Raw genomic sequence first — 19633 nt, forward strand, 5'->3', positions numbered from 1 at the left:
GACTACACAGCGTGCACGCGGATTGCCTTCAGCAGCCGTGCACTACACACTACAGTTAAGCAGCACGGGGTTAGGGTTGTGCAGTGCACGGCTGCTGAAGGCAATCCGCGTGCACGATGTGTAGTCACGTGGTGCCGAAGAGCCAATCAGGTGGCTCTAATCAGCAGCGCTGCTGAGCTGCGGCTGAAATCCTAAATATGCGTGCGGAAGAGCCGTGCTAACCAGTGCAGCCAATCAGCGGCCTCCATGTCCTGGGTCACGTGACCAGGATATCCGGAAGAGCCGCAGAGACTGAGTCATCATCTGGAGGAGCGGAACATGGTGCATTTCGTCAATGGTGAGAGCGGGGTGGGTGAGCTGCTGGCAGCCGGCCGGTCGGTCGGTCGGTGCGGTGGGCAGACATGATGGCAGTTGCAGTATCTCCATCTATCAGTATTGCAGACTTTCATGCGTGTCAGTGGGGTTAACCTCTTGGTGACCACCAATACAGCTTCTTACTGACCTCACTAAGGGGCTTTAAACCTGCGCGTGTATCTTTAAGGCGGTGGCTCCGATGACTACTGAGACAGATGCAGAGAGACCTCAGACCCTGGCACTTTAACCCTTACATGCCACAAGCAATAGCTACTGCATCATTTAAGCAGATGCCAAGGGGAGGGGGATCTTTCTGCAGTGCGATCACAAGGTACCAGTGAGTTTCCATGGCAGCTGGCAGTCTGATAAAAGCCTCCATGTCTGCCATGTAACTTTTGGTAATGCAGTGTACTGAACGATCACATCTTCAAGTCCCCTTGAGGTACTGAAAAAGAACGTCAAAAAAAGTTTAATGAAGTTTTAATTTTAAGGTTACAAATATTGCCTATCCCATAATAGGTATTACTGCGCCGGTAACAACCCAGACGGTGAAAGTGTTTAGTTATTTATGGCACGTGGTGAACGCTGTAAAAATAATTTTTAAAAATAACGCCAGAATTACTATTTTTCTTTTGTTCGCCTCCCAAAAAAACTAAATAAAAAGCAATCCAGAAGTCACATGTAGCTCCACCTGTTACCAACAAGAACTGCAGCTCTGTAGTGCGTCGCAGAGCTCTGTCGTTGGAAGAACGGCAATATTGTGGATCTTATTATGGGGCCATGAAGAGACAATTGTTTTTCTTTAAAAAAATGTGTTTTATTGCGCAAAAGTAGTAAACATTTTTTTTTAAAGCCTGCTTAAATTTGGTATCGCAGTAATTGTGCTGATCAGATAAGAACGTTATTGCATTATTTTTACTGAATGGTGAACGCTGAAAAAACAAAATCACCTACGTTTTTATATATATATATATAATCTCGCACAGTGCTGCCGTTAAAAAATACACTTTGTCGCCAAAAAATAAAACAAGCCCTCTAACAGCTGTCAGCAAGTTATGGGTCTTGCTGTGCCACGATGGCAATCACTTGGTCCTTAAAGCAAAATCTAGGCTAGTCACTAAGGGTTAATATCACTTCTGGATGAGTAAAGTAAAAAAAAAAAAAAAAAGTTATAAAAGTTTATATCACCCCCCTTTTGCCATATCTATTATTAGAAAATCGAAATCATAAAATAAAAATATGTATTTGATATCGCCGCGTCCGTAAAAGTCCGATCTATCAAAGTAGTGCATTATTTTTCCCGCACGGTGAACGTCGTCTGAAAAAAAAAAAATAAAGAACGCCAGAAATACACTTTTAGTTACCCTGTCTCCCAGAAAAAACACAATAAAAAGCGATCAAAAAGTTGTATGTATTCCAAATTGATACTATCGGAAACTACAGGACATCTCGCAAAAAATGAGCTCTTGCTCAACTACGTCGACGAAAAAATAAAAAAGGTATTGTGCGCACAAAATGACCGCAGAAAATAATTGAAAAAAATTCAATATCTTAAAAAAAATACAAGTACTACAGCAAAAAAAATACTATACAAGTTTGGTATCGTAGTAATCGTACTGACCCATAGAATAAAAATATCAGGTCGTTTTTGTTGCAGTTTGTGCGCCGTAGAAACAGGACGCACCGAAAGATGGTGGAATGTTTTTTTTTTCCATTTCTCTCCCCTTAGAATTTTTAAAAAGTTTCAGTAAATTATATGGTACAATAAATAGTGCCATTGAAAAATACAACTCATCCCGCAAAAAACAAGCCCTCATACAGCGACGTCGATGGATAAATAAAGGAGCTACAATTTTTTTAAAAGGCAGTAGGAAAAAACAAAAATGGAAAAAAGCAAAAAAGCTCCGTCACTAAGGGGTTAAAGTTGGACCCCTGTAACTACACAGTTGTTCCTTGTACGGATGTAGTAAACTTTAACTTGACGCCTGAGCATTATCTTCACAGTCACAGCAAACCTCAAAGGGGTTGCACAGGATTTTCAAGTTAACCCCTTTTCACAAGATAAGGGATGACTTGTTGATCGGCAGGGGTCTCACTGCTGAGACCCCATCAATCTTAAAGGGGTTGTCCCGCGCCGAAACGTTTTTTTTTTTTATTCAATAGGCCCCCCGTTCGGCGCGAGACAAACCCGATGCATGAGTTAAAAAAAACGGATAGTACTTACCCGAATCCCCGCGCTGCGGCGACTTCTTACTTACCTTAGTAAGATGGCCGCCGGGATCTTCACCCACGGTGGACCGTAGGTCTTCTCCCATGGTGCACCGTGGGCTCTGTGCGTTCCATTGCCGATTCCAGCCTCCTGATTGGCTGGAATCCGCACACGTGACGGGGCGGAGCTACGAGGACCAGCTCTCCGGCACGAGCGGCCCCATTCAACACGGAGAAGACCGGACTGCGCAAGCGCGTCTAATTGGGCGATTAGACGCTGAAATTAGACGGCTCCATGGAGACGGGGACGCTAGCAAGGGAACAGGTAAGTGAATAACTTCTGTATGGCTCATAATTAATGCACAATGTACATTACAAAGTGCATTAATATGGCCATACAGAAGTGTATACCCCCACTTGCTTTCGCGGGACAACCCCTTTAAGATCAGAGGTCTGCTATCCCCCATCCTTGTACCCCCCCCCCCCCCCCCCCCCCCCCGCAGTGAGGAGGAGACTTAATGAAGTACCGGTCGCACTTGCACACAGCACCCCATTCAGTTACAATGGGACAGCGGAGATACCTGAGTGGCACCCGCTCGGGGATTTCCATCAGCCCCATTGCAACAAATGGAGTGCTGACACTGCAGGTGTGGCCAGCACTCCATTTAGAGTGACGTCACTGCGCTGTGAGTGAAAACCCCTTAACCACCAGACGTACATCTTTTGATGGTGGCTTTAAGGCCTTGTGCCCACGGGTGGATTTGATATGTGGAATCTGCGATCGGCACCTGTGTGGAAGATCCGCAGTTCAAGCCACCCATAGGAAAGCAGGGGCGTCCACACCTCCATTTACACATGAGGAATTGTTTTGCGGATTTAGCATGCGGGAAAAAAAAAAATCGCCGCATGCTCCATTTTACCACGGATGGGCTCCATTGATCTTTATGGAAGCGAGCGAGCCGCAATTAAATTGCGCATGCATTGGGGATGTGTAGGCAGATACCTCTCTGGTTGCTTGGAGATCAAGCAGGGAGGAGGGGAAAGGCAGCCACTTTGGAAATTTTTTTTTTCCTTTTATTTCCATGCGGACGATCTGCAGAACATCTGCGCGGAAAAAAATAGCATCTGTGATCATCGGCAAGCATTTAAAAATCTTCTCCGCAAAGACTCGCAGGTCTTCCACTGCGGAAATCAGCTGCCCGTGGACATGAGGCCTTAGGCCTCGTTCACATGGACGACAAGGTTGCGTTGATACAAATCGCATGTATGAGAAGTCCATGCTTTTCTATAGGTTCCTTCACACGTGCAATGTTTTGTAGCATGCGACATCCCGATATGCCCGAGACTCCTGAGGTTTTGAAGCCCATGTTTCCCTATCGAGCCTTCCTCTCTGTTGCATCACATCGCACGAAAATGCGATTTTTGTGCAGTGTGATGCAACTTTGACAGTGGGAAATCCTACTGTCAAAGCTATAATCTAAGCCCTGGCTGCAGGGAAATAAAAAAAAAAAAATATACATCACCTTAGAAGCGTTATTATCTGCAGCGCGTCTTCTCCCCGGCATTATTCCCCTTCATCTCTTCTTGCTGGGGATTGAAAAATCGCTGCCTCTGATTGGCTGACGCTTGGCCAATGACAACCAGCGTTGAATGAACCAATCACAGCCATTCATCGAGCGCTGGTTCTGATTGGCTAAGCATCGGCCAATCACGGCCATCACTTCCTGAAGGCGGGGATTTTTTTAAATCGACATACAGGCAGATATTACTTGCTTCATAGAGGAGTCCACTAGGGGGTGCGGAACTCCTCTAAAGTCCGAGGTTACTCGTAATGAAATCCAGGATGGTGTAGGAGTCTAAACATACATTCTTCAAGGACGCCCTTGAGAACTTCCACCATTTTGACAGCTGAAGACTGAAGTGTTGTTAAGATTTGTGTCACAACTTCAAATGTTCCTTGGGGCTCCTGCACACTTGCGTTTTTCTTGCGCATTTTTTCCACGCGACTGTCAATGGGACTTTCTGATGTTAAAAACGCATCGCACAAAAATTGCACAGCACCAACTTGTGATGCGTTTTTAACATCAGAAACTCCCATTGACAATCCCGTAAAAAATAACGCGCAAGAAAAACCCAAGTGTGCAGATGCCCTAATATTACTCTTCTGGTATTAAGATATGATTGCTAATGAGTTGGCGATCTCACAGCTGGCCGTATGCAAGTGTCTCGCTCTGAACCCACTTGACCCTTAGGGCTGACTGCACAAACGAGGGTATACTCAGGCCCCACTGTCATTGATTTTACCCTACCCTGCATTTACAAGTGCCCAAAATGCACAGGGGTTGGGGCAGCAGCTTCCACTCCGGTCCCTGTGTATTGTTGCACTGGGTATTCTTGTATCTTGACGCCACCAGGAAGCTATGGTTTGACAGGGCTCAGAACGCCCCTGTCACACTCCTAGCTCCCGATTGGCTGATGTCGCAAAGGTCCTAGCAGCACAGTGTATATTGATTGCTGGCTGCCCTGGACGGTTAGGGTTAGGGATGATTTTCCATTTAGGCTTACATTATTAGTTGTTAATATTTCCATGTTGTAATATGGAATTATTTTCAACTAATAATGTAAGGCTTAAAGCAGCATCATCCCTAACCGTCCAGGGCAGCCAGCAATCAATACACAGGATGCAGCAATACATCTACCACTGGCGTGGATAGGCAGCCGCTGCCGTGCAGGACGGAACGGAGTTCCGGGGAACCACGGAGAGGAGCCGGGACGGGAGCTGTCACGTTGGCTGTGAGCGGGGAGAAGGAACCACAGCCTGGAACGGCCGCTGAGAGAAACTGCAGCAGCGGGGGGCTTAGCGCCGGACAACAAACTGAAGCAGTGGGAATTACAGGGGCCGGCCACAAAAGTGCAGGCGCTGGGAGCTGTTTTAGGAGCCAAGAGGAAAGATGCTGCGGCGGAGAGCACTATCGACACCTGTGGAGACAGAGGGGAAAACCAGCAGCGGTGGGCCGGGATGGGAACACTATTAACACCCGGGGAGCTGGGAGAGGAGACCTGGAGTGGCGATTAGAGGGCCGGGGATGACAAAGCAGGAGCATACACCAGTATTCACAGGGGACGGGATAATTTAACTTAGCTGCCAGGAGCTGATGCCGAGCCTTCTCTGCAACCAATGAGCTTCTGGGGGCGTTACTAGGCAGTAAGTCTTGCCTCCACCAGGACTTCCTGGTGGCGTCAAGATACAATAATACCATTGCACTGACGGGTGGGGCCCCGAGTGGCATATAGCAGCTGATTATTGATGAACTATACTGAGGATAAGTCATCAATGGTATGTTCCTGGAAAACTCCTTTAAAATCTCAGACAAGCCCTTTAAGCCCTGCACATCATCCAGCCGAGGTACCCTGCCTCCTCTGTGGCATCCCACTGTCCATTCCGAACTTCGTGTGATGAGTGGGTGTGCTCTGAATGTAGAGCTACACTTTACCATGTGTTGTTGTATGTATGTATTTTGTAAACGGTTTCTCCAGGGCTTTTACTATAGATGACCCACCCTCAGGACAGGCCGGTCAGTGGAGGTCTCCTGCTTAAATCCCTGCCGATCAGCTGATTCTTTAGGATCCTTAACAGCCAACCCCTGCCGTAGTAACATCCTGAAGAACCCCTTTAAATTGAGAATTAATCTTAAATCCTCTCCTTTAGGACAGGCGGTGGACGGCCAGCAGAGATCTCCATGGAGGCTCTCCTTCATCACAGACGTCTTCTGGGGAATCACAGACTTCATTGTCATGTTGTAAGTATTAGCCTGCTGAGGCTTTTTTTTATCAAGGTCATTTAAAATGTATCTCAAGAATGTGATGACAAATTACTAGATTAGTGCCAATACCAAAGTCATATCTATTGTCTCCTCCATGTCCCAGTAGACTTACACTGACATCCTAGGAACCTTATATGTGTGACTATAGAAAAGTGTGGTAGCTCAGTTTGTAGAGCTGCTGCTTTGCAGTGCTGGAGTTGCGGGCTCAAGGCTGGCCAAGAGCAACCAGGTCCTGGAATTGCAGGTTCAAATGGAAGTCTTCAAACAAAGGCTGGGCAGACATCTGTCTGGGATGATTTAGTGAATCCTGCACTGAGCAGGGGGTTGGACCAAATGACCCTGGAGGTCCCTTCCAACTCTACCATTCTATGAAATGACGTGCAATATCCATACTGGAAATGAGTCACTGGCAGGAAAATTATGGTCTTTTGGTGGGTCCATGACATACCGCACTCTTACTTTGTTTTTATCTTCAGCTTTCAGAGTATGATCCACCCTGATATAACGAGGAGGGGGTATTCAAGTTCTTTCTCCAGGACAAGATATAATGATGGAAGAGGGTAAGACTAATGTCTTAGATGTTTGCTGCACCACTTTTGGGCGGATGCAACAATTTTTTTTCATCTCCACATTTCAGAAGCCATAACTTTTTTTTATTTTTCCATCCACCTGTATGAGGGCTTGTTTATTGCGTGACAAGCTGTAGTTTTTATTGTTACCGCTTTTTGGGTACATACTGTATAATGTATAACTCTTATTAATTTTATTTGGAGGACAGGGAGAAAAAAAACACATCGATTCTGCTACTGTTTTTTACAATTCTGTTTTTTTACATCGTGAATCATGCAGCATAAATAATGTAATACATTTTTTCTGCGGGTCGGTACAAATACCAAAATTGTTTGTTGTTTTTTTTTTTTTTTTAGGTTTTTCCACTTTTGCACAATGAAAACCCTTTTTTGGCAAATTGTTATTTTTCTTTGCATCGCTGCATTCAAAGTCCCATAACTTTTTCTATTTCTTCATCAACGGAGTTCTATGAAAGCTTGTTTTTTTTGTTGTTTTTTTGTGTGACGAGCTATAGTTTTTATTAGTATCATTTTGGGGTACATTCAGCTGTTTTGATCATTGCATTTTTGGGAAGTAAAATGAACCAGATAAGCATTTTCTAATGGTTTTCAACTTATTGTACAGGTTGTTACAGATGCAGCGATACCAAACATATTTTTGTCTCCTAAGAAAAAGGGGAAAGTGGGCAAAAAAAAGTTTGTTTTTTTTAACCCACTTTTTCTGTCCCTGAACTTGAACCCACGATTGTATGATTGATATAACACTAGGGAACACAACTTTTGGTACTTAAGATGTTAGAACATTTTTTGGATATTTTGGGTCGTAGATCCTGAAAATGGCATTTGTTTTTGGCCATCAGATCTCCTTTTCACTACAAACTATTTTATTTCAATACCACCATTAAGTATTAATAACTGTATTATTTCAAAATATATGGTATTGGAAGGATATATTCCATGAAGCTTAGAAAACGAACTGCAAACAAAAGTTTCTTCATTGGGACGCATCACTGAACCCTCGCTTCTGTGATTTCCTACGATATGATGTTTCTGGACATTCGGAATGCATGCTCCATAGGTAGTCTGCCATCAGATGTGTACCCATCGTCCACAGTGCTGTTCTTCCATGATCCTTATTTCTGGGGAAAATAGTTCCCTTTGTTCGTCGCTGACACCAAGACACAATGGACGTCAATCCAAATGACTGTACAGATAGTGCAACCTGATACTTAGTTGCAACCATGTGTACAGAATGCAGCGGGCATATTCTTCATGAATACACTGTAGTTACACTTGTTGTTTCCAAGAAAATTCTTTCCAACCCTACAGAACGATGACCACGTGCCTCAGAGAATTTTGGAAACGCTGTTCTTTCATGAGTTCCCTGATTTGTGGTCCATCGAATGTGCCTGCTTTTAGTTTCTTCATGCCCAGCCCAGGAAATCTTCTACATATGTAGTCGAAACACCTTCCATCCTCTCTGAGAGCCTTTATAAATCAGTTCATCAATGGTTGCAATATGAACCAAAGGTTCTGTGATGAAAAATTTTTCCTCCAGGAACCATGCTTTCTCAAAGGCCGCGGTCTTCTCTCCCAGCATTGGTCTTTAGCTCTGCTGTCCCACAGACACAGAAAACATGGGTACTTCGTCTACCCGCCCTGCTGCTCTAGAAGGAAAGTCACCACTTTCAAATCCACACAGATTATCTATTGGTGATCGCGATTAGCTATCTTCTGTAGGACTGTGGCTATTGTTGCCTGATCTTCCCGCACACTAACTGAGTGGTCAATGTGAATTGACCTGAATCGGTTTCCGTTATGTGGAAGTACACATTTTAGGCTGCATTTGAAGCTATCTAAGAACTGCCATTCACTTGGGGTGTATTCTCTCACATTCAGTTTTACCACTAACCTTTGTATGTCGGTGTAGAAAACACAAATCGTTAGTTTTTGTGAAGAATGGCACAAACTCCTCTTCTCTGTTGCGGAATGCTGTGATTTTAGTTCCCAGTAACAGTGAACTTTTTTCTGCCAGCCGGTAAAAAAAACAACTCAGACGCTTTCTGTGGAGGATTTAGGTCTCTTATGAGGTTGTTTCGTTCTTTTTAATTGAAACCTGATGAAGGGCCTTCAAAATCACTGTTGCTCAGCATAGCCGTCTTTCTCACCAACCAGGGTTTCTTTGGAGAGCTCTGGAAGGCTTCTACAAGTTGGGACAAGTAGATCTTCTGTTTTTTCCCATTAATTTATATTTACCAAACAAAAGTAACAGTCATCGCTATGGTTGCTCTGCTTGCTCCATACCATTGGTATATCAAATTCCATGCACTTCCTTTTCCCGCACTTCCTTTTCCACCATTGTCACAGGTGTTTTGCACACAATATGTGGTGCCCATGGCTTGTCTTGGTCCCCTAGTTTCACTACTAAGTAAGCTAAATAAGCTCTCTTCACAAAGTCTGTCATAGCTCGCCTGAGGGAATGTGTATTCCCTGCAAGTGAAACAAAAAAACATCAGGATGACGGACACCTTTTCTTCTTGATGTAGCCATATCTGTCTGTAATGAACTTCAAGGATATAACCTACACGAACAGTAAACAAATTGTCCTACAAAAGTAAAGTGATAATAATTAATAATATCAGTGATATCTCAAAAACTAGAGCTTCTTTAAAAAAATAGAATACCATTTCTGGAATGAGCGGCACAAATATACCCGGAAAAGGTTCGAAAATTCCAGACACCAAGAAAATTATATTTTTTTGTTCCATATTGCTGAACGTTTCTACTGAAATACATGATCAGTATTCGTAGCCTTCATCTGTGGTGGCAGATCTGGACACCAGGAAATGGCATTTAGTTGTTGCCATGACAACCCATCAACCCTCTGCGATGGCATTGCGGCGGACCAATGATGTCACATTTCACAGTCAACGTTGATCACAGCATTTAAGGGATTAACAGCAGGGATTGGTCAGTCAAAGCTGGCACAGGCCAAGCTCCTGAGCCCATGCCATGCGCAGGACGCAAGTTTATATCCTGTTGCAGCAAGTACCAGTTGATCAGGACATAAACTTATGGCATATAGCGTTAAGGGGTCAAAGAGAATCTGTCTGGTCCAGTGAACCCTGTAAACTAATGTAGTGGGTTAATAGGAGTTGATATTCTGCCTGTTCACTCTGAATGGAGGCGGGTGGCTGGAAGAGAAGTCCGGCGTGCTCCGCCTCCATTCAGTTAGTGATTATCGCTCTTACGTGAAAGCACAGGAGCATTAACGTTAGGACGGCTGTTGGGAACTTAAAGCACCCAACAGTTCCATTTAAAAGTACCTTTATACTCGTACTCCTTGGCATTCCCCCACTGACCGCTGCAGCTGCGTTCCGACCACGGACTAGATAGTCGCGGGCATAGCATGACGACTAGCCATGTGTTGCTTGCCATTGTAGACTTTCTTTTAAAATACATCAGCAGCCAAAATACATCAGAGGCGTTGGCAATATATGGCAAAATACATCAGAGGCGTTGGCAATGTGCAGATGTAGAGCTCTTCAGTCTGTTCTGCCAGATGATGTGTTTCTTCTGATGTTGGCAAGTAATTTATCCTCTTGGTGACATCCACCGTACAAGTGCAGCGGATATGCACACGGATTGAATGGAGTCAGTTCATTTTTCGTCTGTCTTTGGTAGCTGACATCCCATAGGTTTGTATAGAAGAGCATGTGTAAGGGAATCTGAAAAGAGTCAAATTTCATAGCACCATGCGATATTCGGTGGGTGACCACGCTGGATCGCGGAAGCAAGTGAGTATAAAAATACATCACCTGGCTCCCTGTCACCTCCCCTAACAGAACTAGCCCTTAATTTATGGTGCCGTGAGGATGCGACGGGATCCTTTTAAATGTCCCAAACAATATTCAGTGAAATTGAGGGTGGATGTTCAGGTATCATGACAGCCTAGAGCAGTGATGGCGAACCTTTAAGAGACCGAGTGCTCAAACTGCAACCCAAAACCCACTTATTTATTGCAAAGTGCCAACACGTCAGGGGGCGGGGCTTATCACAACGTATGTTTTTACCACCGGCATTCTAAAAAAGGACAGGGGCGCTGCAAAATAGACAGCGTGCAGATATTAACTGCTTTTTGGATGCGGAAATACTGCGGAATGTCCTCAGCGGAAATGTTTGTAGCATTTCCACATCCAAAAAGCAGTCAAAATCTGTACTCTGTATATTTTGAAACAGCCCTGCCCATTTCCGCCACATGTAAGCATACCCCAGCGGTGATAGTGACCCCCGCCACCAACCCCAGCGATAATAGCGACACCCCACAGCGGTAATAGTGACACCCCAGCAATAATATTGACATCCCACAGTGGCTCCCAGTATAACAGTGGCAGCCCCCCAGCAGTAATAATAGTGACACTCCCCAGCAGTAATAATAGTGACACCTCCCAGAGCGCCCCTCAGGCAGTAATAATAGTGACCCCCCCCCCCCCTGCGGCCCCCAGTAGTAATAGTTCCCCCCCCCCCCCCCCCCTCCCCCAGCGTTCCCCAGCAGTGATGATGCCCGCCCCTGGGACCCACATACTTACCCCTCCTCCTTGTGGAAGCGCCCCTCCTCTTCTGCCCGATCGCTGGTGCACACTGACGCTGATAGCAGCTCTGATGAGTGAATGCCTGCAAGGGAGCCACGGCCCCTGCAGGCATTCACTAGTGGTAAGTGGCCGATGGTGACGCGTGCCAGCAGGGAGTGCTCTGCGTGCTGTCTCTGGCACACGTGCCATGGGTTCGCCACCACGAGCCTAGGGCTTTTTGAAGGCCCCTAGGGCAGCCATGTTTTTCTGCCTATTAATACATGCCTGTCTTAAAGGGATTCTTCTCATCAGAATGATCAATTCTAAGCAGGCACTATAGGGCTGTTTTCCATGAGACACATAACACTTTAACTTCAGTGGCGCATTACACATGCGCCAGAACCCAAGTTTTGCAGTACTACCCTAATGCTCGTTCCCAGAGGACCCAGTGGTGAAGCGCACATTGCTATAGGGTTCTCTGGAAGTGTGTACTAGCGTAGTGAATCGCTGGGTACAATGATCTGCAAAGCTCAGGTTCTGGCGCATGTGTCATTTGCCACTAAAGTGTGAGAGTAGACATCTCAACCTCAGTGCACATGTCCGCTTCAGGCAGGGGAGGGGGGGACACAGCCTGGGATTTCACTGCTACTTGCGCTGACGTAAGTAAGGGAAGGTAGCCGAGCACCGAAGGAGATGTGAGAAAAGGCAGGACACATTGACACAGCCTTCGTGACTTGAGGTCAGTCGATTTCCACACATGGCATGAGCATATAAGAGTGAGTTTTCATAGTAATGAAACATTTGCTTTTAACAAAAAAATGTTCAGGCTATGTGTCTCGTGGCAACGATCATTCCTTTAATAGAATGCCTGCAGAAATACAGTATACTGCAATACTGAAACATTGCAGTATATTGTATAAGTGATCAAACGGCTGCTAGTTCACGTTCCCTATGGGAACTTAAAAAAAAAAAAAAAAATCGCAAAGTATAAATAAGTTACATTATCTTTTCAATTATTACAAAAAGAATAAAACAAAAGTTTAGATTCCCCCCCCCCTTATATTTATTCCAAGAAAATTAAAACAAAAAGATAAACATATTTGGTATCACTGCGTCCATAAAAGTATGATCTCTGAAAATAAGGTATTCTTTATCTCGTACAGTGACCATCAGCAGAAAAAAAATACACACCAAAATTGTGCGCTTTTTTCCGTCACCCTATCCAGAAGAAATCATTGTAATAAAAAGCGATCAAAAAGTACAGTACTTAGGCCTCATGTCCGCTCAAAAAAATACAATCCACGCAGAATCTGCCGCGGATTTCTGCGGTGGATTCGGCGCGGATTTGCTTTAAATGGTATTTTTTTTGCATGCAGATATCCGCACACATTGCTATCAATGTGATAGCAATGTTGCCGATCCGCGCGGATTCCGCGGCAAATGGAGCATGCCGCATTTTTTCTCCCGCGCATGAAAAACGCAATCCTTTTAAAATGCCATCCGCGGGTGCAAAAATCAATTTAATGGACCCGCGGCAATGATTCCCTATGGGCAAAATCCGCGGCGGAAATCCGCTGCGGAATCCGCAATTCCACTCACCCAGTGGACATGAGGCCTTAGAGTTGAGCGAACATACTCTGCCGAGCTTGATGCTCGTTTGAGTATTAGCGTGCTCGATGGTGCTCGTTACTCGAACAAGCATCAAGCCGTGTTCAACCCCGCCCCAGTTTTTGGCTCCTCCCTGCTGTGACGTGCCTGTTTCGGCACAGCTGCTTTGTAGAAAAATAAAGCAATAGTGACATAAAAAATAAAATGTCTTTTACTAAAGATTTAGGTTTTCTAAGTACTACAACAACAACAAAAAACTATAAATTTGGTATCATCGTAATCACACTGACCTCACTGAACAAAATGTGCCCTCCCCACCCCAAAAAATAAAAAATTATGCAATGATTTTTTTTTCTATTTCACTCCACTTACAAAAATGTTTAAGATTTTCAGTTCATTATATCATTCAAAAATACATCTCATCCTGCATAAAAGTCCTCAGCCGGCTCTATGACAGAAAAATAATGTTACAATTTTTGAAAGTGGGGAGAAAGAAAGCAACCAGTTTAACCCCTTAAGGACTCAGCTATTCTTTATCGGGAATTACAAGGATAGACTATGTCATCAGCTGGGTCGGATTCCCCTCACCTACAACAATTTGTTGTTTGTTACTTTGCTAGTCTTGGTATTCACATTTTTCAGGTGCAGGTCACACAAAAATCTGTACAATTTTACATTACTTGGGTTGTATTGTTTTGTAGGGAGTTGAGCGCTTCTTGAAGTTCCTCTAAATCCACTGGAGCATCAAGGAATTCTTTCTTGCGACAAGCAGGGTTGTGTTATATTTATTAGATATTGCGCAATTTGTGCTTGGGTTTTATGAAGTCTGGAAGAATACAGGGAGGCATAAAAGGAGTACAGCGTTTCAGTAATCAGTAAGATGCCGGTATTAATTATTCCCTGGCTATTCCTTAAACCAGTGGTGTATGTAGAGCCCACCTGCGCCCGCGCTATTACAGCCAGCATGTCGCCAGCCTTTTCCCCTTCCTATGTAATAAATTTGCTGCAAAAAAACACATTTATTGACCGCTGTTTCCAGAGTATAGCGATTAGTGCCTCCTGCGCCGCCCTCCAGTTAACCAATGCCTCAAATGTGCTGAATGTAAGCTATTCCCCATCCAGCGTACATTTACAGCATGCAAACTTTCTTGCAAACAGAGCACCAATGGATGATACTACTTAATTAACCGTCCGGAATATTGCCAAACGCTTAACTCTATCACCCATGCCACGTTTATTCCATGAGATGCTCTTAAATTTGTCACCCATTGCAGAAAATACTATGTAAATGTGCACATGTACATACATGGATGATCCCACAGGCAAGTAATCTGCAGAATGCTAGGTAGTCAGACCAACTAGTATTAAGGTGGTGTCACATCTGCACTGGGGACTTCATGAACGGAGCAGGAAAGGGGAATCCTCACGGCCGATCGGTATTATCTGGTCCTCTACTGCAGTCATGTGTTCATAGATGTTTTGCATATCATGCCTAATATGTTCTCTTGTATTGAACCCAATTGTATATGCAGTAGGGCAGTATTGCACTTATTATTTGCACCCAAAATTCCGCTCAATGTCGCCTTTGTTTGCATGGTTGAGCTTGTCTCTCTTGGTGTTCCTTGTGTCGTGAAGCTAGGTGTTTCAGGATGGCACACTCCCCTCCTCTCTGCAATACCCACATCAGACTCACTGTTCATTCATCTGCTCTAGCATGTATAGGGTCCCTGTGGTCCTCTACATTGCTTTGGTCTGTCTGGGGGTCTTTTCTTGCAAATGTTAGCAAGATTTGCAGCGGAGTCTCTGTGCCAGTCAGTAGTAGGCATGTGCTGTCTGCTCACCGGCACCATCTTGGATCTCCCAGCCGCTGGCTTTTCCCCCTCTGCTATGGTCCTTCCAGCGTGTCATAGCACTGCAGGCCTTCAGAAAAGGACTCTCCCTGTCTGCTGTTATGTCCTGCAGACTCCCAGTGGCAAGCGATCACAATTCCGGGATGATGCTGGTGGATGCATACCAGGCGCTCTCAATGAACTCATATGTTGACATCCCCATTCTGGTTCGGCCCCATCTCCGGTATTTTTATTATATTTGTACATGCTTTGGTTCACCGCAGATTTTGTCATCAAGTCCTAGTACTGAGATATCACTAAATCACCTTATTACTATCTATTGTATATTACAGGCCTCCACCTCGTAGAATGGGACGAATTAACCACGACCTTGGCCCCAGCCCTCCACCGATGGCAGGAGGCGGATGAGGAAGGTATACTGCAATGTGAATGCCTATTGTCATTTTCAAGTATACACTGAATGGCCACGTTATTAGAGACACTGGCCCTTTTACGATTGGAGCTTGCCTGTATGGAAATTAGACCCGTGAGCATGGAGTGCAGCACAAAATCAAGAGCGCAAATAAACCGTGGATAAGTTTCAGTCTGAATGCACATTAGAATGGCAAGAATTAATTGTTCTTCCAACAAGGCCTGCTCAGCGGTGCTGGACTAACCACAACAAGGATTTCACCCGCTGCCAACCTCGTTAGGTTTTCTTAGGCAATGGTGTGGAGAGTATACCGAGAATAGTGTGGCATTAACCACTCGCCAACGCCAATAAAAGGGGTCAAAGGAGGATGTCAAGAATCGTTCTGAGGAATAGGCAATGTACAGTCCAGCATATACAGCCGAATACAATATTGGTGCTCCATCTAACATCTCCAAATGCTTAACTTGTCATTTCGTAGCACAGCTGACCAGTTCCAGCGCCAGTGCTGTCTAAGTGAAGCAGAAATGCAAGACTGCAGTGGGCAAACATTGTGCACTAAGCAGTGGACAAACCTCGCCTGGTCAGATAAATCCAGATTTCTGTTGCACCGTACTGATGGGAGGGTCAGAATTTGCACAAGCAGCATGAACTGATGAACCCTTCCTGGCTGCTGTTCAAAATATGTCAGCACCTCCATCTAATTTCCATCAACTGCAAGAAACTTCCTGTCCGCATAGGCCAATATTCCTGTAGAATGATTTTAGCACCTTGTGGAATCTATGATGAATTGCTGAGTTCTGAAGACCAAAGGAGGTGCAGCATTCTTCTAGATGGGGGGCTCTGATAAAGTGGTCATTAAGTGTATTATTATAGCAGCTTGGTTCTAGTGATTACGTGATAGTGGGGTTTTTTTTGTGCCGTACTGGAAAATGTTGGGGAAGGAGAATTTCTTCTGGAACACCCCCCCCCCCCCCCCTTCTAACTCTGGAACACATCCCTATAAGGATATGTTCACACAGAGTATTTTGACACCTATTTGGTATTTTCCCTATTGATTTGTAATGGGAGACTGTGTCTCTGTTTTCACACTGTTTTTTTTTGTTTTTTTTTACCCTATGACTCCTAAAAAAGCATGAAAATACAACGCCAGGTTTGGATGTGTATTTTGACACTTTTTCAGAAACTGCGCCAATCTTATCTATTGGCTGCTTCTGGTATTGCAGCTATTCCCCTTTCAATGAAATAGGAATGACTTGCAATAACAGAAACAAATTAGGTAAAAAAAAAATTTCTTCAAATCCCAGACAACACTTTCCACACACACAAAAAAAATCTATTACTTCTTTAAAAACCATGTTAACAGCAGATTTTGCATATACAGAGGGTACATGGAACATAGGATTAAAGGATGAATCATTGAGAATTACTTTCAATACATTACTTACGGCCACTATTTGCGCCGATGACGTTATTACACACCTGTTGATTTACGTGTTGTCCAACATATCGTTAATGAAACTTCCTTTTACGTTGCAGGTAAGCGCCCGCTCCTAGAAGCGGGCAACCGGAGAAGAACATGCAGCAGTAAAAGGAGAAAAGGGAAGGGCACATTATGCTGATCATGTTTCTCTCTACATGTGTAATGCTGTGCCACCACACAGACGTATGATGTTGTGCTGGGCAATCCTTATCGAGGATCCAGTATGACTGATGAAGCATGTGTAAATGTATTTTTGTAGTACTCTGCATCTTATTTAAACATGTAGAACATGGGTGAGGTATGAAGAGAAGGAGCGATGTCAACTGTATATTCTTGTCATCCACCAAACTTTAAATGGGTATTCAAGGACTATAATATTGATTCTGTTCTCAGGATAGATCATCAAATTGGTGAAAGTCTGCCATATCAGGACCGCCACCGATCGGCTGTTTGAAGAGGCTGTGGTACTCCGGTTAATTATGCAGCCTATTCTCAGGGCAGTGACTTCATGTTCATTCATTACATAGCCAAAGTGTAGCTCAGACCCATTCAAGTGAATGGGATTGAGATGTTCTACCAAGCACCACCACAATGAAATGTATGGCACTGTGCTTGATATGCAGTGGACAGGCCACAGAATTCACTTGAGCATCTCCACCTCTTCAAACAGTTGACCAACGGGGGTCCTGACCGATCTGATGTTAATGGCCTATCCCAAGGATAGGTCATCAACTTCCAAGTTTTGGAATACAGTTTTTGTGAAGGTGACTTTGAAGTTTGTCAACAGCACAATCCCAGTTTGCATGTCATGTAAGTTATTTCACTGCACTTTTTCGTGTAGGCTTGACCAGCTTTATGATTGGTTCTGATATATGATCTTATTAGAGAGGCACCATTATATTCTTATAATTCAGACCTTGTAATAGCAATTGTTTTTGTCTCTTCATGTTCTGCGCTTTTCCTAAAGCGGCAAATATAAAGTTTCATTATAATTCTAGTACATATAACAATGTAACACTGCAACAATGTACATATCTCATATCGGAATCTTGCGCATGATCTGGTTCATTCCCGCATAAACATTGCTTATGTAGTTGAATCATTTCTTCATCTGCCGTCACAGACAAAATAGATTTTTGTCCCTTTTTGATGACATGATGTCATTGTGTCTTTTCATATCTTTCTAAAGCTATAAATAAATATTTGTGATACGGTGAAGATGACTTTTCATGAGATGGATTTAAACCCTTTAATTTGTGCTGTTCTTCCAGCGGATTCAGGTATTTGTGGTATACCCACAGGGGGTTACCCTTCCCGGACTCCCACCTTTTGGGAGAACTTAAATTAAAAACAAGGGCAGCACTCTTGAGGTATGAGTAAAAGAAAATCAAAGTGTGTGCAAAACGGAGGAGACTTAGGTCGCCTGCATACTATGGGAAATCGATTCTTCCTGCACACGAGCGGAAACCAATCGCGGAGGAAAAAAATCACAGCATGCTCCATTTTCTCGTGGATGGCTTGGAAGCCATCTGACCCACGGACCATCCACAGTTAATATTGCGGTAAGGTTGCAGGTTCCAAATCATCCCTAGCGATGCCACGGGAAAAATGAACATTGGAAAAAATAAATCTCTACTGTGCATGTCCTACCCGGCTCGCCGCGCCCATCCGTAGTACAGAGAAAGGACCAAAGGCAAGTACACAGGGTCACCAGCCGCGGTCAGAGAAATAATCCGCTGCGGGAACTTGCTTGCAGCATTTTTCTCTGCCTTGTACAGGTGGCCTTAGCTGGTGTGACCGGGCTACCCAAAAAAGGGCAGACCGGAAAGTCACATCTGAAGTCTCTGGTAGCCTATCAGATGCTGGATTTGAGGTGTCCACAAGACTGTTTTGTCACAAAGACATTCACTGGTGGAGAGCGTCAACGAGATTCTGAAGTATGTTTCGGTATGTAAAGTGTAAAATTTCAGGTGAGCCAACAAAACCTGGCGCTCCAGGGATTACAGCCATTAATATAAATAAGTAACTTTACAGGGTGGGGTGGGGGGTTCCGTTGTTGAGAACATCCGCTTTAGTCCTGTATAATTTATTGCTTGGGCTAAATTAAGACTGGTCAATAAATATATAAAACAAAAGACAACAAAGGGGGTGACAATAGTTGGGGTGCAACGTGTTTTGGAGGAAGCTCTGCCTCCTTTCTGAAGCATATGCCTATATGATAAGCAAAGAGGTGTATAAATCGAATTTTGGAATATTCAGGGGTGTGATATAAATTTCCGCCATTTTGATCAATTAGGCGCGGTGGGAAGCCACAGAAACATTTGTTACCTTAATCTAGATGTCAAGAGCGTCTGGTTTTGTTTACTCACATTTTGGGAGAACTGGGTCTCCCTGCTCCCATTCCCTTATACAAAGTGAATGCAGCTGCATAGATTGCACTGGAAGAGGCATCTATGCACAAGCATTGCCGCCATTGAAGCCGATGTAACTTGCATCTACTGCAGATATACCACTAATGGTTTAGGTAAGAATACGCCTAATCTGGCAATGCTAGTTTAATGAAGACACGTAAAAACAGCAATACTTCAGAATTAATGTTTACATGGATAGACGAGGAGAAAAGAGCAAAAATTCAATGCATACGTTTAGATCTTGCGTTTAATGTGGTTTACTATTATAGTGGAGAATCCAATCGTAAAAGCCCTCCCGTAAAGGTAAATGAACATGTAGCAGAAATGCTGCAGATTTTTCCATATG

At 44.1% G+C, this 19633-nt stretch overlaps 1 protein-coding gene across 1 annotated transcript; it reads left to right on the top strand.

The window, feature by feature from the left end:
- Window positions 1-185: 185 nt before the first annotated feature.
- On the top strand, window positions 186-18094 carry SELENOK (selenoprotein K). Its single transcript, XM_066596539.1, has 5 exons — window positions 186-337; window positions 6272-6362; window positions 6863-6946; window positions 15317-15397; window positions 16933-18094. The coding sequence occupies exons 1-5, from the start codon at window positions 319-321 to the stop codon at window positions 16934-16936; spliced, it is 279 nt and encodes a 92-aa protein (XP_066452636.1). The 5' UTR covers window positions 186-318; the 3' UTR covers window positions 16937-18094.
- The last annotated feature ends 1539 nt before the right edge of the window (window positions 18095-19633 follow it).

Source organism: Eleutherodactylus coqui, chromosome 3, assembly GCF_035609145.1.
Source record: "Eleutherodactylus coqui strain aEleCoq1 chromosome 3, aEleCoq1.hap1, whole genome shotgun sequence".
NCBI lineage: Eukaryota > Metazoa > Chordata > Amphibia > Anura > Eleutherodactylidae > Eleutherodactylus > Eleutherodactylus coqui.